The sequence below is a fragment of the Schistocerca americana genome, chromosome 2 (assembly GCF_021461395.2).
Source record: "Schistocerca americana isolate TAMUIC-IGC-003095 chromosome 2, iqSchAmer2.1, whole genome shotgun sequence".
NCBI lineage: Eukaryota > Metazoa > Arthropoda > Insecta > Orthoptera > Acrididae > Schistocerca > Schistocerca americana.
Genome location: NC_060120.1, coordinates 185,052,869 through 185,070,740, shown reverse-complemented (window position 1 = coordinate 185,070,740; position 17,872 = coordinate 185,052,869). Strand labels below are relative to the sequence as shown.

General features: G+C 38.5%; 1 protein-coding gene across 1 annotated transcript; it reads left to right on the top strand.

The window, feature by feature from the left end:
- The first annotated feature begins 423 nt into the window (after positions 1-423).
- Positions 424-17,576, top strand: LOC124592812 (guanine nucleotide-binding protein subunit beta-like protein). The gene is made up of 7 exons (XM_047131871.1): positions 424-625; positions 1,279-1,487; positions 1,816-1,926; positions 15,059-15,154; positions 16,459-16,569; positions 16,842-16,982; positions 17,342-17,576. Exons 1-7 carry the CDS (start codon positions 517-519, stop codon positions 17,516-17,518), a joined length of 954 nt encoding a protein of 317 aa, XP_046987827.1. The 5' UTR covers positions 424-516; the 3' UTR covers positions 17,519-17,576.
- The last annotated feature ends 296 nt before the right edge of the window (positions 17,577-17,872 follow it).

Here is a 17,872-nt window from a genome sequence, read left to right as displayed (position 1 = left end):
TCTGCCACAAATCCCAGAACTTTTCATATTCACCGCCTCTCGCAAGCGGTAGTTGCTCTCGTATTGCCAACTGTTAGACATAAACTCCATAGAAATAATCTTGAACGTACCGACTGAAATAGTAGCCATACAAAGTAGTTTTATTTATCAAGTTATCGGTAATTGGCAAGTGGTGATGATTTTCTATGGAATGACGACAAATAATGCTGAAACGATGTATTTGTTAATGTTTAACAGAGGAAAAGGGAACTTGAATTTTTTAATATCTTTTACACTTCCAGTTGATTTAGAAATGATCAACGTCACATTGAAAATAACAGCCAATATTTTCTTGCGTATATCTGGTTGTTTGGCGGACGATCCTGTTCGATAGCTGTGACGTCACTTCTGGACAAAGCGGGCTTCCGGTTGAAGGTTGGTTGCAACCTGTCTTTTCCTACTTGGCGCGGTGGAGTGAGGAAGTGTTGGACACGCCGCGCGAATCCGTGGGCATCAGTAGAAGAAAAGCCGCTGAAAATGTCGGAAACACTGCAACTGCGAGGGACTCTTCGGGGCCACAATGGATGGGTTACACAGATAGCAACCAATCCTAAATATCCAGAAATGATTTTATCTTGCTCAAGAGGTGAGTGTGGCACGCGCTTCCATTGATATTTTGCCATCTACTTAGTTATGGAGGTTTTGTGATACTCCCAAGTATTTTATGTTTTTAAAGTTTTATTTGCTAGTTGATCGACTCAGTCATTGAATGCAGAAGTCTACCGCCTCTTTAGTGTCGAGTAACATTAACCACACTGAACGAGGTTAGGGTCGGTTATTTGTAGAAGCACTGGAGCTCAGCAGCAGCACCTTAATTTATTTGCGAAATGGGAAACGTTGAATCACACGTGGGCTTAGTGTAACCGCTGGAAAATGGTTAAAACGGCCAACGTTAATTTTTGCTTCGGATGAGGTTGTAATTGACGGGTAGTTATTCCATGTTAACTTGAGAAAGTAAGTTTTTCAGTACCTCGTTGATAGTAGTTGTGTAATAATAAATAAAACATGGAGCTGGTATGGCAGTCTGTACTGTAAGTTTAAAGTAATTGTTGTCCACATTACTTGTAACTGGGCAGTGCTTTTTCAGTAGCCAGTGCTTTTTCAGTAGCCAAAAGAATTGACATTTTGGCTGTTGATAGTCTGAACTACAAATCACAAATCCTTTGATTTAACAGTATGCGCAATGCAAAATTTGCCATTGGTGGATTGGGTACTACTGTTAAAACATTTTCATTACAGACAAGACCCTTATTGTTTGGAAGCTAACAAGGGATGACACAAGTTACGGTGTCCCTCAGAAGCGGCTCTATGGCCACTCGCATTTTGTGAGCGATGTGGTACTGTCTTCTGATGGTAATTATGCCCTGTCAGGATCATGGGATAAGACGTTGCGCCTCTGGGATCTTGCAGCTGGGAAGACAACACGGCGCTTTGAGGATCACACGAAGGTGCAGCTCGCCTACTGATGGCAGACCATTTCAAGCTTTTTTTTTTATAAACTTTTTTTTTGCATTAATTTAGAAGAGGTTAGCCCATTGCCAAGTAAGTATGGACATACACTGCACAACTCGTGTTGAGTATCTTCATACAGCACTTCACTTCAGTTACGGTGATTTTGGCTTTTCATTATTCTTAGTATTTGGTAAATGAAGACATAATTTCACATACTAGATTTAGATGTTCAGTATGAATATGTTTCTTTTAGTGGGCTTGAACTTATTAATTATATTAATATGTATAATTTCAAAGTAATGTTTGGATTTTGTTTTGTTTCAGGATGTACTGAGTGTTGCTTTCTCCGTGGATAACAGGCAAATTGTTTCTGGAAGCCGTGACAAGACAATAAAGTTGTGGAATACCCTTGCTGAATGCAAATACACCATACAGGTAATTGCACAGTACTTACATTTGCACATTTTGATTCTTGACTTGCTTATTGGTTTCCTGATGTTTGGTTAAAACTGATCTCTTAGGACTTCAGACATGATGACTGCTATATGTTTTATTAGTAAGCTCTAATCATAATTAGTTGGCTGTGAATGACAATGTGTTAATCAGGAGAATCATATTAGGTTTTGTGGCATACGTGGCACTACAAATTGAGCGTAATGCTTACACGAAAGTAGACAAAAGGCTTGGAAGTAAAACTCGCTTTAAATGTTTAGTAAACAAAACTGAAATCGTCATGTAAATTAAAATCTGTATCTATAAAAATGAATGTATGTATGTTTGTCTACTATGTGCTCACAAACCATTCGTCCGATTGCAATGAAACTTTGGTGAGTTGTTCTCCTAACGCCCAAAAAGAGTAATGGACAATGTTTCAACAGTTAGGTCACTGTAGCGTGCGTAGCACAATTGATTAGGTAGAGGCTTGTCATGCAGCTGACCTGGGTTCGATTCCCACTGCCCGCAAATTTGAGTTTTATTTCATCCCCCGCATTGTTAAACTATTAATTATAAAATTTAAATATACTTAAACAGGTCATATAGTATAACGTAACTGTCAATATCTATATATAAAAATGAACGTATGTCTGCCCTCTGTGTGTTCCCAAACCATTCATCCGATTGCGGTGAAATTTTGGTGATTTGTTCTCCGTACGCTCACAGAGGTTCCTAGCCGGGGAAAAAAAAGTAAGACATTCTTGAGGAGATATGACATCATAAACAATGAGATGCCACTGCAGGAAAATACCCAGATTTATGCATCCACTATTTGAGAATGAGAGCTTGTGTTTGGAAATAATACAGTAACCAGTGGTGTTTCCATACAAAGCGATACGGTAGCAAGGAAAAATGAAATACAAGGTAATTCGGACGAAATAGGGGGCTCCTTCAAAGTGATCACGAACAAAATATCTGAAATGGAAACTCACCTTTTCTTGCCAGGCATTTGTGGTGATACGCCAGGATGATTCTTGGAAAACTGTTTGAATCTTCCAATGCTACAAATGCTTTGTCCTGTATATGTAGCAGCTCTCACTGAAGATTTGTAAATGGGGTGAAGCAATTTTTTTCTGCTACCTTTCCCTTTCGCAGCATTCAATCACACGCAATATAATTTTGCGAGCATCGCTACGTAATACTGGTTTCCTTCTAACCGTAGGCCTACCGGTAGGGGTTGTTGGCGACTCCCGAGATGGGCCAGCAACTGCCTCTTCACTCATTTTGATAATGTTTAGCACAACTGCACAATAAAAACACGCAGAACAGTACAGCGCAAAACAATGACGAAGCTGATGACAATGGCTACCTTGTACGACAGTCAGCTACGTAATGTTGGCAGCAGTCGAAAGTGCGTGCCTACCGAAGCCTCTCGACGTTTACTGACTTCTACCGATTCAGGACTAAGGAGAGGTCTGCCATCTAAAAGTTTACACACTGTACTAGGCCACTTCTGAACAAATCTTGGCTTTCCATAGCTGTCATGATTTTGTTGCTGGTTTTGTAGGTACTTGGCAAAACCGTGTCAAATGTGGCTGGCAACATTGTCACTGCAGTCGGAATCACAAAGCTGCTTTATTAATTAGAATGTTTGCTTGTGTCTAGTTTAAAAGTTTGAGCCAGGACACACACAGTTGAATGTTCCTGTTCCAGAGCTCATTTTAACTCAACAAATTTTTAAACAAAACTTGTTCAAAAGTCATTTTGGAGAGGTCTCTAATGTGATTAATCATTACAACTACATATTTTCAGAATACACAAGTATAAATACAAAATCCAGCAAATATGCTTCAAAGCATTGAAATGGAGAAGGCATTAATATGATTTGCTGCTATCACCCGATCACAATGAGCCTAAGGCATTCATCATTAGCTAACCACAGCACAGAATCTGAACACACTAAATTTCCTTTGCAGGAACACCATGGAACATGAATAAAATTTGTTCTTATAGGGCTCATTGTGCAAAAGTCTTGTGGTAACGTGATATATATATATCAGTTACACTCCTCTCTATATGATTTTTATTGTGTAAATTGCTGAGCTCTTTTCAGCATATTGCCATCATAGGGTGTTCTGTAAATGCTGTAATGGCTGATAATCTGGATATTATAAACTGTGTAATTGGAAAGGTGTTATACATTTGATTGGTGTTTTTACTGAATGTATGGTATCAGTATTACCTGTAAGGTAAAAAAATCAATCTAATGTATAACTGGTATTCTCTGCAAGGTAAAAACATCAATTGAATCTATAACATGTTTTCCGTCGGTTAGTTATAATATGAAGTCTCGTGCCTATTGATGTATTTACAGAACATCTGATGCTGGCAGTATGCCAAAACGAGCTCATCGATTTGTCATCTTCAGTCTGGAGACTGGTTTGATGCAGCTCTCCATGCTACTCATCATGTGCGAGCCTCATAATCTCAGAATAACTGCTGCAACCTACATCCTTCTGAATGTGCTTCTTGTGTTCATGTGTTGGTCTCCCTCTTAAGATTTTTGCCCCCACATTTCCCTCCAATACTCAGAATGTGTCCTGTCAACCAATCCCTTCTTTTGGTCAAGTTGGGCCATAATTTTCTTGTCTCCCCAATTCTGTGCAGTACCTCTTCATTAGTTACGTGATTTACCCATCTAATCATAAACATTCTTCTGTATCATCACATTTCGAATGCTTCTACTCATGTTTTAAATAAATTTGTTATTGTGTATATTAGACTTCTGTTCATATTTACACTCTAGACAAATACTTTCAGAGAACACCTCCTAACACTTAAAACTATCTTTGATGTTGACAAACTTCTCTTATTCAGGAATGGTTTCCTTGCCATTGTCAATCTACATTTTATATCCTCTCTTCTTTGGTCATTAGTTATTTTACTGCCCAAATAGCAAAACTAATTTACCACTTTAAGCTCCTCATATCCTATTTAATTTCTGTAGCATCACCTGATTTAATTAGATTGCATTCCATTATCCTTGTTTCACTTTTGTTGATCTATTGCATCCTCATTTCAAGACACTGTCCATTCTGTTCAACTGCTCTTCCAAATCCTTTGCTGTCTGACAGAATTGCGATATCATCGGCTATCCTAAAGGTTTTTATTCTTCTTCTTGAACATCGTACTCAAAATTTTTCTTTGGGTTCCTTTACTGCTTTTTCTGTGTAGACTGAATACACTGGGAATAGGCTACAACCCTGTCTCAATCCCTTCTCAGCCACTGCTTCCCATTGATGCCCCTCAACTATTATAGGTGCCATCTGGTTTCTGTATAAGTTCTAAATAGCTTTACACTCCCTGTATTTTCCCCATACTAACTTCAGAATTTCAAAGAGGATTCCAGTCAACATTGTCTAAAGCTTCCTCCAGGTCTACAAATACTATAAACATAGTCCTCTAGGATAAGTTGTAGGGTCAGTATTGCCTTGCATGTTCTTGCATTTCTCCAGAATCAAACTGGTCTTCTCTTAGATCCGTTTTTCCAATCTTCTATAAAGGATTCACACCGTTATTTTCCAACCATGACTGAAACTGATAGTCAGGTAATTTTCACACTTGTCAGCAGCTGCTTTCTGTGGAATTACTACAGCCTGCTTAAGTTAGAGGGTATTTCACCTGTCTTGCAAACCAAATGGAAAAGTTTTGTCATTTTCCCAATGCTGTCAGTAGTTCTGACAGAATATCGTATACTCCCAGGTCCTTGTTTTGACTTAACATCTTTCAGGGCTCTGTCAAATTCTTCTTGCAGTATCTTATCTCCCATCTCATTCTCATCTACATCCTCTACCCTTTCTATAATACTGTCATCAAGTTTAACTCCCTTGTATATACCATTTTGTATACTCCTTCCAGCTTTCACTTCTTTTCGTAGAGTGGTTTTCCATCTGAGATTCTGATATTTATACAACTGGTACATTTTATTGCAGTCATGTGACTAATAAAAGAGGAATGATAATGCTCCAAAGTAATATATTAACAAGCGGACACATGGTTTCCCAGTTCCAATCGTGAGGAAAGTAAAGGCGTATGTTTCAGTGAAAGGCATAGTTATGGTTTCCAGTCATGCCTGCAGTAAACTACAGAACTTTTGCATCACAGTTATGCTGGACAGGTTAGTTTTCCCACCTTAAAGAAAAATACATCTTTTGGAGATGTGCTCAATTTAACATACTCAGCTAAGTAACCCATGACTTGTTTTGATATTGTCATCCCAACACATTCTCTCCACATCCTTCGTGTCAATAAAATGGTCTATTACCTACAAAGTTAAGTGTGATTTCACTCTCATGTGTTAAAAATGTTTGGTACCTAGCGTTGTATTACTTGAAGCATTTTTAACAGTTGTCGTCCCTGGAAGGAATTGTTTTCAGGACATTCTTGGCCGAAAATGAAGCACGCCAAGGAAGTGTGTGTTTTGTCTTGGTAGAGGAGGTTTAAACACTGAATCTTTCGCATAACCCCACAGAAAGAAATCACATGGGGTTGTCGGGAGAGCGTGGAGGCGATGACATGAATTGCTGATCATGATCTCCACCACGACCGATCCATCGGTTTTCCAATCTCCTGTTTAAGAAATGTCGAACATCATGATGGAAGTGCGGTGGATCACCATCCTGTTGAAAGATGAAGTCGGGTCGGTCTCCAGTTGTCGCATGAGCCAATTTTCCAGCATGTCCAGATACACGTGTCCTGTAACGTTTTTTCGCAGAAGAAAAAGGGGCCGTAAACTTTAAACCGTGAGATTGCACAAAACACGTTAACTTTTGGTGAATTGCGAATTTGCTGCACGAATGCGTGAGGATTCTCTACCGCCCAGATTCGCACATTGTGTCCGTTCACTTCACCATTAAGAAAAAATGTTGCTTCATCACTGAAAACAAGTTTCGCACTGAACGCATCCTCTTCCATGAGCTGTTGCAACCGCGCCGAAAATTCAAAGCGTTTGACTTTGTCATTGGGTGTCAGGGCTTGTAGCAATTGTAAACGGTAGGGCTTCTTCTTTAGCCTTTTCTGTAAGATTTTCCAAACCGTCTGCTGTGGTGCGTTTAGCTCCCTGCTTGCTTTATTCGTCGACTTCCGCGGGCTACGCGTGAAACTTGCCCGTACACGTTAAACCGTTTCTTCGCTCACTGCAGGCCGACCTGTTGATTTCCCCTTACAGAGGCATCCAGAAGCTTTAAACTGCGCATACCATCGCCGAATGGAATTAGCAGTTGGTGGATCTTTGTTGAACTTCGTCCTGAAGTGTTGTTGCACTGTTATGACTGACTGATGTGAGTGCATTTCAAGCACGACATACGCTTTCTCGGCTCCTGTCGCTATTTTGTCTCACTGCGCTCTGGCGGCAGAAACCTGAAGTGCGGCTTCAGCCGAACAAAACTCTGAGTTTTTCTACTTATCTGTAGTGTGTCATGACCATATGTCAATGAATGGAGCTACAGTGAATTTATGAAATCACTTCAATCATTTTTAATAGTCCTGTATATAAAAAAATTTACTATTTGGGAAGACAGCAGTGTAGGAACAAGCGTTGCAAGACTAAGTAATTTTTGTAGCTCAATCCACGGACTTCATACAAGTGATGACATACCCAGATGAGTAGAGATACTGTCTGTGTTCTCGAAGCCAAAAGGATTCTGATGTATGAAGATCGGTGATATGAAGAAACTGCTGTGGCATATTTACGTACTTTTGCTCAAGTGGCTTTATGTATTTTCCAGTTAAGGTATGTAACTTGTGATGTGATGTTCTGTGGTAATGAAGGTTACCATTTTGTTTTTTCGAAACCTGTTAGTGATAAAAGGTTTTGTAGGCCAGCTGTTATGTTGTACTATAGATCTGGTATTGTTGCTTTCAATTTTGATCACGAAAGCTTGGATTACTTCTAAAGAAATTTCAACCATTTGACAGCTATATGATGGAAGTGTATTGAATGCCTCTATTTTGTAAATTGCCTACTGATCATTTTACATCCTGAATGGAGAAAATGTCATTAGGTCCCACATTAGTACTCTTGAAACACATTGATTTTTGTTAGGTGATTAGTAGGTATGCTGCATGACCAGTGGCTACATGTTAAACTGCGAATTTACAAGAATGCATGATCAAGCACTTCATGCAAGCATGCTTGACAATCTTTAAGCTAATTTTATGCAGGCAGTATCGTTGTTCAGGCTATTTGATGCTCAATTGATTTTGTTGTATGGGGTTGTTAAAGTGTACCAAAATACATGTTGGTGTGTGTACTACAATGTGCAGGCTTATATAAGCAAATGTCAGTTGAAAGGCCCTCTTTGTAGCAATCTTAATGTAGTGACATGAAGCAAATAGAATTAAAGTTGCTTTACAAGCATATTTGCTTCTAAAAACACAAGCATTGTTTCAGCAGTATTATAGTGAAAAACCTGTCATAGGGAGGCAGAGAGAAGCTTTGCATTCGTAATACTTGAAACAAAATTCAAAGCTGTTGACCGTGTCATAAAGAAACATATTGTTACTAAATTTATAAATTCAAAAACTCCTTCAGTCAATTACAAGAGGGGTAAAAATCAAATGAAGAGATTACATAAGCACATACTTGCATACTTACATATTCCCCCCCTCCAAGAACCATGGACCTTGCCGTTGGTGCGGAGGCTTGCGTGCCGCAGCGATACAGATAGCCGTACTGTAGGTGCAACCACAACAAAGGGGTATCTATTGAGAGGCCAGACAAGCGTGTGGTTCCTGAAGATGGGCGGCAGCCTTTTCAGTAGTTGCAGGGGCAACAGTCTGGATGATTGATATGGCCTTGTAACACTAACCAAAACAGCGTTGCTGTGCTGGTACTGCGAACGACTGAAAGCAAGGGGAAACTATGGCCGTAATTTTTCCCGAGGGTATGCAGCTTTACTGTATGATTAAATGATGATGGCGTCCTCTTGGGTAAAATAGTCTCACATTCGGATTTTTGCGCGGGGACTACTCAGGATGACGACATTATCAGGAGAAAGAAAACTGGCGTTCTACGGATAGGAGCATGGAATGTCAGATCCTTTAATCGAGCAGGTAGGTTAGGAAATTTGAAAAGGGAAATGGATAGGTTAAAGTTAGATGTAGTAGGAATTACTGAAGTTCGCTGGCAGAAGGAACAAAACTTTTGGTCAGGTGAATACAGGGTTATAAATACAAAATCAAACAGGGGTAATGCAGGAGCTGGTTTAATAAGGAATAAAAATAGGAGTGCAGGTAAACTGCTACAAACAGTATAGTGAACGCATTATTGTGGCCAAAATAGACACGAAGCCCTCACCTACTACAATAGTACAAGTTTATATGCCAACTAGCTCTGCAGATGACGAAGAAATGTATTATGAAATAAGAGAAATTATTCAGATAGTGAAGGGAGATGAAAATTTAATAGTCATGGGTGACTGGAATTCGGTAGTAGGAAAAGGGAGAGAAGGAAACGTAGTAGGTGAATATGGATTGGGGGAGAGAAATGAAAGAGGAAGCTGCCTGGTAGAATTTTGCACAGAGCACAACTTAATCATAGCTAACACTTGGTTCAAGAATCATAAAAGAAGGTTGTATACATGGAAGAAGCCTGGAGATACTAAAAGGTTTTATAATGGTAAGACAGAGATTTAGGAACCAGGTTTTCAATTGTAAGACATTTCCAGAGGCAGATGTGGACTCCGACCACAATCTATTCGTTATGAACTGTAGATTGAAACTTAAGAAACAGCAAAAAGATGGGAATTTAAGGAGATGGGCCCTGGATAAACTGAAAGAACCAGAGGTTGTACAGAGTTTCAGGGAGAGCATAAGAGAACAATTGACAGGAATTGGGGAAAGAAATGCAGTAGAAAAAGAATGGGTAGCTTTGAGAGATGAAGTAGTGAAGGCAGAAGTGGACCTAGTAGGTAGAAAGACGAGGACTAGTAGAAATCCTTGGGTAACAGAAGAAATACTGGATTTAATTAATGAAAGGAGAAAATATAAAAACGCAGTAAGTGAAGCAGGCAAAAAGGCATACAAACGTCTCAAAAATGAGATCCACAGGAAGTGCAAAATGGCTAAGCAGTGATGGCTAGAGGACTAATGTAACGATGTAGAGGCTTATCTCACTAGGGGTAAGATAGATACTTAATACAGGAAAATTAGAGAGACCTTTTGGAGAAAAGAGAACCACTTGTATGAATATCAAGAGCCCAGATAGAAACCCAGTTCTTAGCAAAGAAGGGAAAGCAGAAAGGTGGAAGGAGTATATAGAGGATCTATACAAGGGCAATGTACGTGAGGACAATATTATGGAAATGGAAGAGGATGTAGATGAAGATGAAATTGGAAAAAACATACTGCGTGAAGAGTTTGACAGAGCACTGAAAGACCTGAGTCGAAACAAGGCCCCTGGGGGTAGACAGCATTCCATTAGAACTACTGATGTCCTTGGTGAGCAAGATGTGAGACAGGTGAAATACCCTCAGACTTCAAGAAGAATATAATAGTTCCAATCCCAAAGAAAGCAGGTGCTGACAGGTGTGAAAATAACCGGACAATCAGTTTAATAAGTCACGGATGCGAAATACTAACGCGAATTCTTTAAGGACGAATGGGAAAACTGGTAAAAGCCAACCTCGGGGAAGATCAGTTTGGATTCCATAGAAATATGGGAGCACGTGAGGCAATACTGATCCTATGACTTATCTTAGAAGCTAGATTAAGGAAGAGCAAACCTACGTTTCTAGCATTTGTAGACTTAGAGAAAGCTTTTGACAATGTTGACTGGAATACTATTTCAAATTCTGAAGGTGGCAGGTGTAAAATACAGGGAGTGAAGGGCTATTTAGAATTTGTATAGAAACCAGATGGCAGTTAGAAGAGTCGAGGGACATGCAAGGGAAGCAGTGGTTGGGAAGGGAGTGAGACAGGGTTGTAGCCTCTCCCCTATGCTATTCAATCTGTATATTGGGCAAGCAGTAAAGGAAACGAAGGAAAAGTTAGGAGTAGGTATTAAAATCCATGGAGAAGAAATAAAAACTGAGGTTCGCCGATGACATTGTAATTCTGTCAGACAGCAAAGGACGTGGAAGAGCAGTTGAATGGAATGGACTGTGTCTTGAAAGGAGGATATAAGATGAACATCAACAAAATCAAAACGAGGATAATGGAATGTAGTCGAATTAAGTAGGGTGATGCTGAGGGAATTAGATTGAGAAATGAGACACTTAAAGTAGTGAAGGAGTTTTGCTATTTGGGGAGCAAAATCACTGATGATGTTCAAAGTAGAGAGGATATAAAATGTAGACTGGCAATGGCAAGGAAATCGTTTCTGAAGAAGGAAAATTTAACATCGAATATAGATTTAAGTGTCAGGAAGTCGTTTCTGAAAGTATTGGAACTTAATTGTGATTAAAGATTTTCTTACAGAGAGAACTCAACACATTACTCTCAACAGTACAGAATAAATGGGTATAAATGTAATTTCAGGCATATGATAGGACTAGTACATATTTACAATATGTAAAAAGGATCCAGTAGAAAATCTCAGAAGATCCATAAGGCTATTTGCAGATGATGTGCTTGTGTGGAAGAAAATAGTAATGCTAGAAGGTGAGCAGATTTTCAGAAGAACTGGACAGGTTTGATGAATTGTGCGGTCTTTGGCAGTGTACCCCGATTGTAAATAAATTTAATACATTGTGCATATGTAGGAGAATAAATCCATAACTGAAGGCTACAACATGGGTGTCGTATTGCTGGAAAGAGTATCTGCTGTAAAATATGTGGTAGTAGTCACCTGGTGAGACTTTCAGAGGAAACATACTAGAATAAACAGATGCTAGGCTGAGATTCATAAGTAGTTGTAAAAGAAAATGTAAGTCGACCATGATAGAAGTTGCTTAAAAAAAAAACACTTTAGACTGGTTCTTCAGTATTGCTCATAACTCTTTGACCCTTATGAGGTAGGACTAACAGAAATCCAATGAAGAGAGATAAGCTCAGCCACAGGGTCATTTAGTCAGTGCGAGAGTGTTAAGATATGCTCAACAGACTCCAGTGGCTGACATTATAAGAGGCATTGTTTATCATAAAGTGGTTCATTACTGAAATTCAGAGTGTGTGTGTTCTGCGAAGGGTCGACAACATTTTACTTCCTCCCACATGTGTCGTGGAATGGCCAGTAGGGAAAATTTTAAAGTGATAATTATTTTTTGGGGGGGGGGGGGGGGTAAGAGACCCAGTGTTAGAATGGAATTGAGTAGGTTCAAAACTAAGTACATGCTAATTGTTTTTTCCTATCTTTGTGTGTTTAATACATTCAGGGTGTTTCCTATTCATGGAAATGAAGTTAGGTTCTTCCATATTCAGTGTTACTTATGTGTGTTCTCTTGGTAAGGAGTTCCTTCCATTTTTGTATCACCACTCTGTTTAAAAATGAGATGAAATTTCTTAGAGTGAAACAACCAAAAATGACATGTCTATTACTTCTTAACACAAATATTGAATTTTTTCTGACTAATGTTGCCATTTCCAAGGGTGTGGTTATGCAGGAATCTAAAGAGTACAGCTTCAACTGCTGTGGATAATACTAGGGGCTATCTTACTTCTCACAAATACTTCACTGTTTATTTGGAATGTCAAGATTTTAGAGGTTGTGGTAATTCACCCTAATACAGAGGTTTACAGAAATCATTCTTTCCACCTGTCATTTGTGAACAGAACAGGGGGATCAAATTGTGGTACCTGAAGTACACTCCACCATGCACTGTCAGGAGGATTGCAGAGAATTGATGTAGATGAACAGGTTATGCTACATTAAAAATTTAGGTCTCCTTGTAGTTCATGCATTGACTTCAGTTAGGAATGGGCCATGGGAAAATGTTACGTACAAAACTGACTACCATATGCAGACCACCTTTTCAGAAATACTGGTGTTGTCGGTGTCTGCATATTGAGACTATCTAGATTTGTTCAAAGTGATACATTAATTGATTGCCCATGGTAAAGTAATTCATAAAATGGATCTCCATGCTTGTGCCTTTGTAAAAGCAGCCCTCTTCAGCAAGAAATTCTTATGTACAATTTGCTGACATTAACATTCTTTTCTTTGTTTAGTGAGATTTTTAAAGGGTGTTGTTTGATAATGAGTTTAAAATCTATGCTATAACATACATCATCTAATCTCGTTGAGAGATAGAGAATGAAAAAAGAAAAAACAATCCATCAGAAAAATTTTCTGAACACTATCCTAGTCTGCTTGTGTGTTTTCTAGGTGGTTTGATGATTATATATGTGCAGGCATTGCATTAGTGTCTTAAATTTTCAAAATAGCTCACTTTGCAACTGTAAATAGAGGTGGATTGAAGGTAAACTTCAGTTCTTGACTTCACTACATGAAGTTCTACTGAAAAGGCGATTTTGATGGAGCTTTTGTGTCAGTCCATCTAATCAGAACAGTTTTCTTATCACAAAAATTGTCAATTACCAGTTGTGGCACTTGAGCTTCAGAGTTTTGATATCCAACATTGGGTTAAGGAAGATTTGTGTTGACATTTATTATCACAGATGGGCAGATAATGATACAGGTGCATTTGAACAGTGTGAAAGATGAGTGGATTGAAGCTGCGTATGTACACTAGTTGGGTTGTAATCTGTGATCATTGTCTGAACAAAAGGATGAATGTGACAAATCTGTCTTCTGCTAGTGTTGTCTGGCAGTGATATTTTCTTGTGTGCTTCTTGGTAAAGCAGGAAAAAATAGAGGTATCATTTTTAAGTGCTTAACATCTGCGGTAATTACTCGTGAAGAAAAAAGTACTCAGCTTCCAGATTTGATGGAAGATGACAAAAATATTTTGGTGTTATGGACTCTTAAGAAGTTTTACCTATTTTTCCTTAATGTAAATGTACAAAACACAAGCAGAGACTATACTTTGCGGTAAGGTACATGAATTTGTCTAACGAGTGCATTTTACTGTGATGTGAAACAAGTTGAACACTTAAAATGAAAAATTCGTAGCATTTGTTTTTAAATTCAAGAGGCGAATTGCCATTCGAATGAATTAAGGATTTTTAAACACCCTCCTTTCTGCAGCAGGTACCATATCATAGTTTCCTGTAGATTTCAGTTTGGTTTTCTGTGGGAGTGTTAGTTGGTTTCAACCACACGGGTGACGACATTTTTGATGGCCAAAGTGCCTTGAATAACAGCTGTGGATTGATTAATGCTATTCATAGTAGAGCTTTGTAATAGTGCAACTTTGAGTGGAAATACCATTAAACACACTAATTCAGAAGTATTGACGTCTTACTCCAGTTCAAAATTTCCTTGTGCAGAGGTTGAAGGCAGTGGTATATTTGAATGATTTGCACCTATCATGCAGTTGCTCCCAACACTTCAGCTATCTTGGTTGATTACTGTTCTGCATTTTTAACCTTACACTGTATAATTTTGCAGAAGTGATAACTGTCCAATCACTCGTTGCACTAGTTACTAATTGCCAACATTAGATTCTTGTGATATCATTCATTATGCAGTAATCCCTTGAACCAGCTGCGTGTGCTAAATCCGTTGCTTCCCATGTATGATAATTGTAGAGAATACAGTGGGCTTAAGAGTGCCCCAGTGAACACATACATTTAGAAAACGGTTCAAAATCTTTGAGACCGTTACCCCTGAGTCCAGTTAGATATTAGCTAGCATCCCACTGCCATCACCACCTCATTAGCATTAGCCTAACTAAACCTTAGAATGTAAAATAATTTTTTTTTGTGTACTTGTATTTTTAAAATGATGAAAGATAAATATTTGTTTCTGTAGGTGTTTCACTAAATCGTGAAGTAATGATTCAATGGAACAGTTGGTATGCTTATTTGTAATGTTTATATAAATTATGAAGCAGTTCCCCATGATTCAGAAGTGCTGTCTATAATTTCTTCTCAGAAAAGAAAGATAACACATTGAGGATGTATACTTGTTGCAGTAGCAACAGCATTTATCATATTGGTTAACCAGTGTGTTAATAATTTGTTTTGCTGTATAATTATTTTTCTGGCTAACATTACTGTTTTTGTTTTGCAGGAGGACTGCCATAGTGACTGGGTGTCGTGTGTAAGATTTTCGCCCAATCATTCAAATCCCATCATTGTGTCAGCGGGATGGGATCGTATGGTTAAGGTGAGCTGATGATTGCTGTACCTAAACTGTAGTTCAAAATTTGTTGCATTGCTTAGATACGGAAGCCATTGATTACCGAAGATAAACAGTTTCTCATCTGAGTTGTAAGTGTAGGAACCTTGGATATTACCTTCGGTAATTACAAATTGAATCCAAACAGATGAAATAATTTTGGGTACAAGTGTCAACTCAATCCTTTCTTTAAATCAGCTTCCTGTTTTCTGGTAAAGTGTCAGTGACAGAAGTTATTTCTTAGGTTCTGGGTCACCTCTTACTGCTCATGGAATTTGAAGCAGTGTGGTTGCTACTGCAGAAATGAGGACTGGAGTTTGATGACAGGTTGGGTTTTTAGAGAAGGTGTATGTTCGTCATGCTTGCAAAATTTATAAACCACTAAAATTTGTTCCATATATCATTAGAGCTTTAAACTTTTATGCTCTTTCACCATTCACTGTGTTGTCATAAGTGACAAACGTGAAATATTCAGCCTTTCAGGGCATGTAGCACTACCATGGGCAACGTTGCTTTACCATGATGGGCTTTTTTTAGCCTTGATTGCTGAAAGGGTAATTAATATATATTGTCAAATATAAAGACGAGCCACAGACTTCATCTAAATGATGAATTTCCATGTGGGTAGAGATGTACTCTGTGTTCCCATAGCCAAAAGGATTCTGATGTTTGAAGAACTGTGGTCTCAAGTAGCTACTGTTTCGATAACTTGGTTATTTAATGCTTTGGGGATAGGCCACTTTTTACAGGAGGTCAGGCCTAGAAAACCAACCGTTTAAAGTATTTGTGGCACATGTGCAGTTGATATGTTTACAGGAGTAATACTGACTAAAAAAGGCGAAGGCTTAAAGATTTATTTTTTGCATTTACTTTAGTTCTTTAATAGATCACAAATCTTAAAATAACAAGGTATAATAATCATGCCTACAAAAAAGGTGAGAGGTGGTTATTGAGCAAGGTCTTGCTCTCAAGCTTCCAAAATTTCTTGCTCACGAAAAAAACTTGACTTACTTGCAGCAGATTTACAGCAAACTGCAAAACCTAACGGGTACTGGCATGAAATTCAAAACTTGATCACATATTGGCTCAGCCATTCATGAGAGCCGCTGTTACATTTGCTAATGTTTTATTCTAAAATAACTTTAGGAATTAACAGAAGGCAGCACCTGTCCAGGGACTAGTAGTGAGACACCTGTACATTATTCCTGTACACGGAATTCAGAAGTTCTTCTTGTCGTGAGAGCTGAAATTTTTATTATGTTGTTTGAACATGCTGATCATCTTATTTCCAGGTGTGGAATCTAACAAATTGTCGCCTGAAGATCAACCACAATGGACATACGGGATATCTGAACACAGTTACTGTTTCTCCTGATGGCTCACTTTGTGCTTCTGGAGGAAAGGTAATCTAACATTATAGAGGCATTGTTTTTAAGTCAGTTTTGATTCTTGTAACTTAGTAAGTGGTTTTGTGATTCAAGGGCTGTTATTAAATTTAATTGTAATCAGACAGTTTTATTTAGTAACGTTATGCTATTGTTGTGAAATGATGCATACATAATTGAACCATGACATTCACTGAGTGTTTGCGGATATGGGACTGATCTTAGTAGTACTCACAAGAGGTAAATTATTTCTGTAAGAACAGTTGCTTTATTCTGGCATTTCTTTGCAGGATTGCAAGGCTATGCTGTGGGATCTCAATGATGGAAAGCATCTGCACACTTTGGATCACAATGATATAATAACAGCACTGTGCTTCTCGCCAAATAGATATTGGCTGTGTGCTGCCTTTGGACCATCTATTAAGATTTGGGTAAGTAACTTTTTCTGGGTGGATCCATTTAGTCATATACGTCCTGCACATGATGAAATAAGGGGCAGATGACCTCGCAGTTTGGTCTCTTCCCCCTTTTAAGCCAACCAACCGTGATGAAATATCCTGACGAGTAGAGCTGTGGTCTCTATGTTCTCTATGCCAAAAGGATTCTGATCCAAGAACTGTGGTCTAGAGTAGTTGAAAATGGTAGGGCAGACATGTTAATAATGGAATAGTGTATTAGGTGTACTTGAAAAACCTTGTTGAATAATACATAATAAGATTGCATTAATGTTTTGTAATAGCTTAGGGGCATTACTTTGTTGCAATAGTGACATAACCATTCATTGTTATAGGACTTGGAGAGCAAGGACATGGTTGAAGAACTCAGGCCAGAAGTAGTCTCTGTGACTGCAAAAGCAGAACCTCCACAGTGCCTGTCATTAGCATGGTCTACAGATGGGCAGACACTGTTTGCTGGCTATTCAGACAACCTGATTCGTGTGTGGCAGGTGTCTGTGTCTGCACGATAAGACTTCACCCTGAGCAGGGTGCTTTTATTTTGGGAAAATAAAACTTTTAACTTTTTAATTGTGTTTATTTTCATAGATTTTACTTCATTGGTGACATGTTCTGTGAAAGAGTAGTATGTGAGAGTTTTTATGTGTATTTAAAAAGTAGAACATAAGATTCACTTGAAATATTTTAGAAATATGCAGATGAACGTGAGTGGTCAAAGGTACAATAAGACTGAGTGAAGAGAAAATGAGTGTATTTCAAACCAGTGCAGCCTTTGTGTGTGCTCAAATAAATTTTGTCATATCACAAAATTATAATGCAGTAGATACTGGGGTCAGTGATTGTCAAAGAGGATTGGGATAATCTAT

What these genes read in the sequence shown, in the direction of transcription:
- LOC124592812 (XM_047131871.1), top strand. Translation starts at nt 517, where the DNA reads ATGTCGGAAACACTGCAACTGCGAGGGACTCTTCGGGGCCACAATGGA. An exon ending in GATTTTATCTTGCTCAAGAG is followed by an intron (nt 626 to 1,278) that starts GTGAGTGTGGCA and finishes TTTTCATTACAG; the next exon opens with ACAAGACCCTTATTGTTTGG. An exon ending in AATGCAAATACACCATACAG is followed by an intron (nt 1,927 to 15,058) that starts GTAATTGCACAG and finishes TTTGTTTTGCAG; the next exon opens with GAGGACTGCCATAGTGACTG.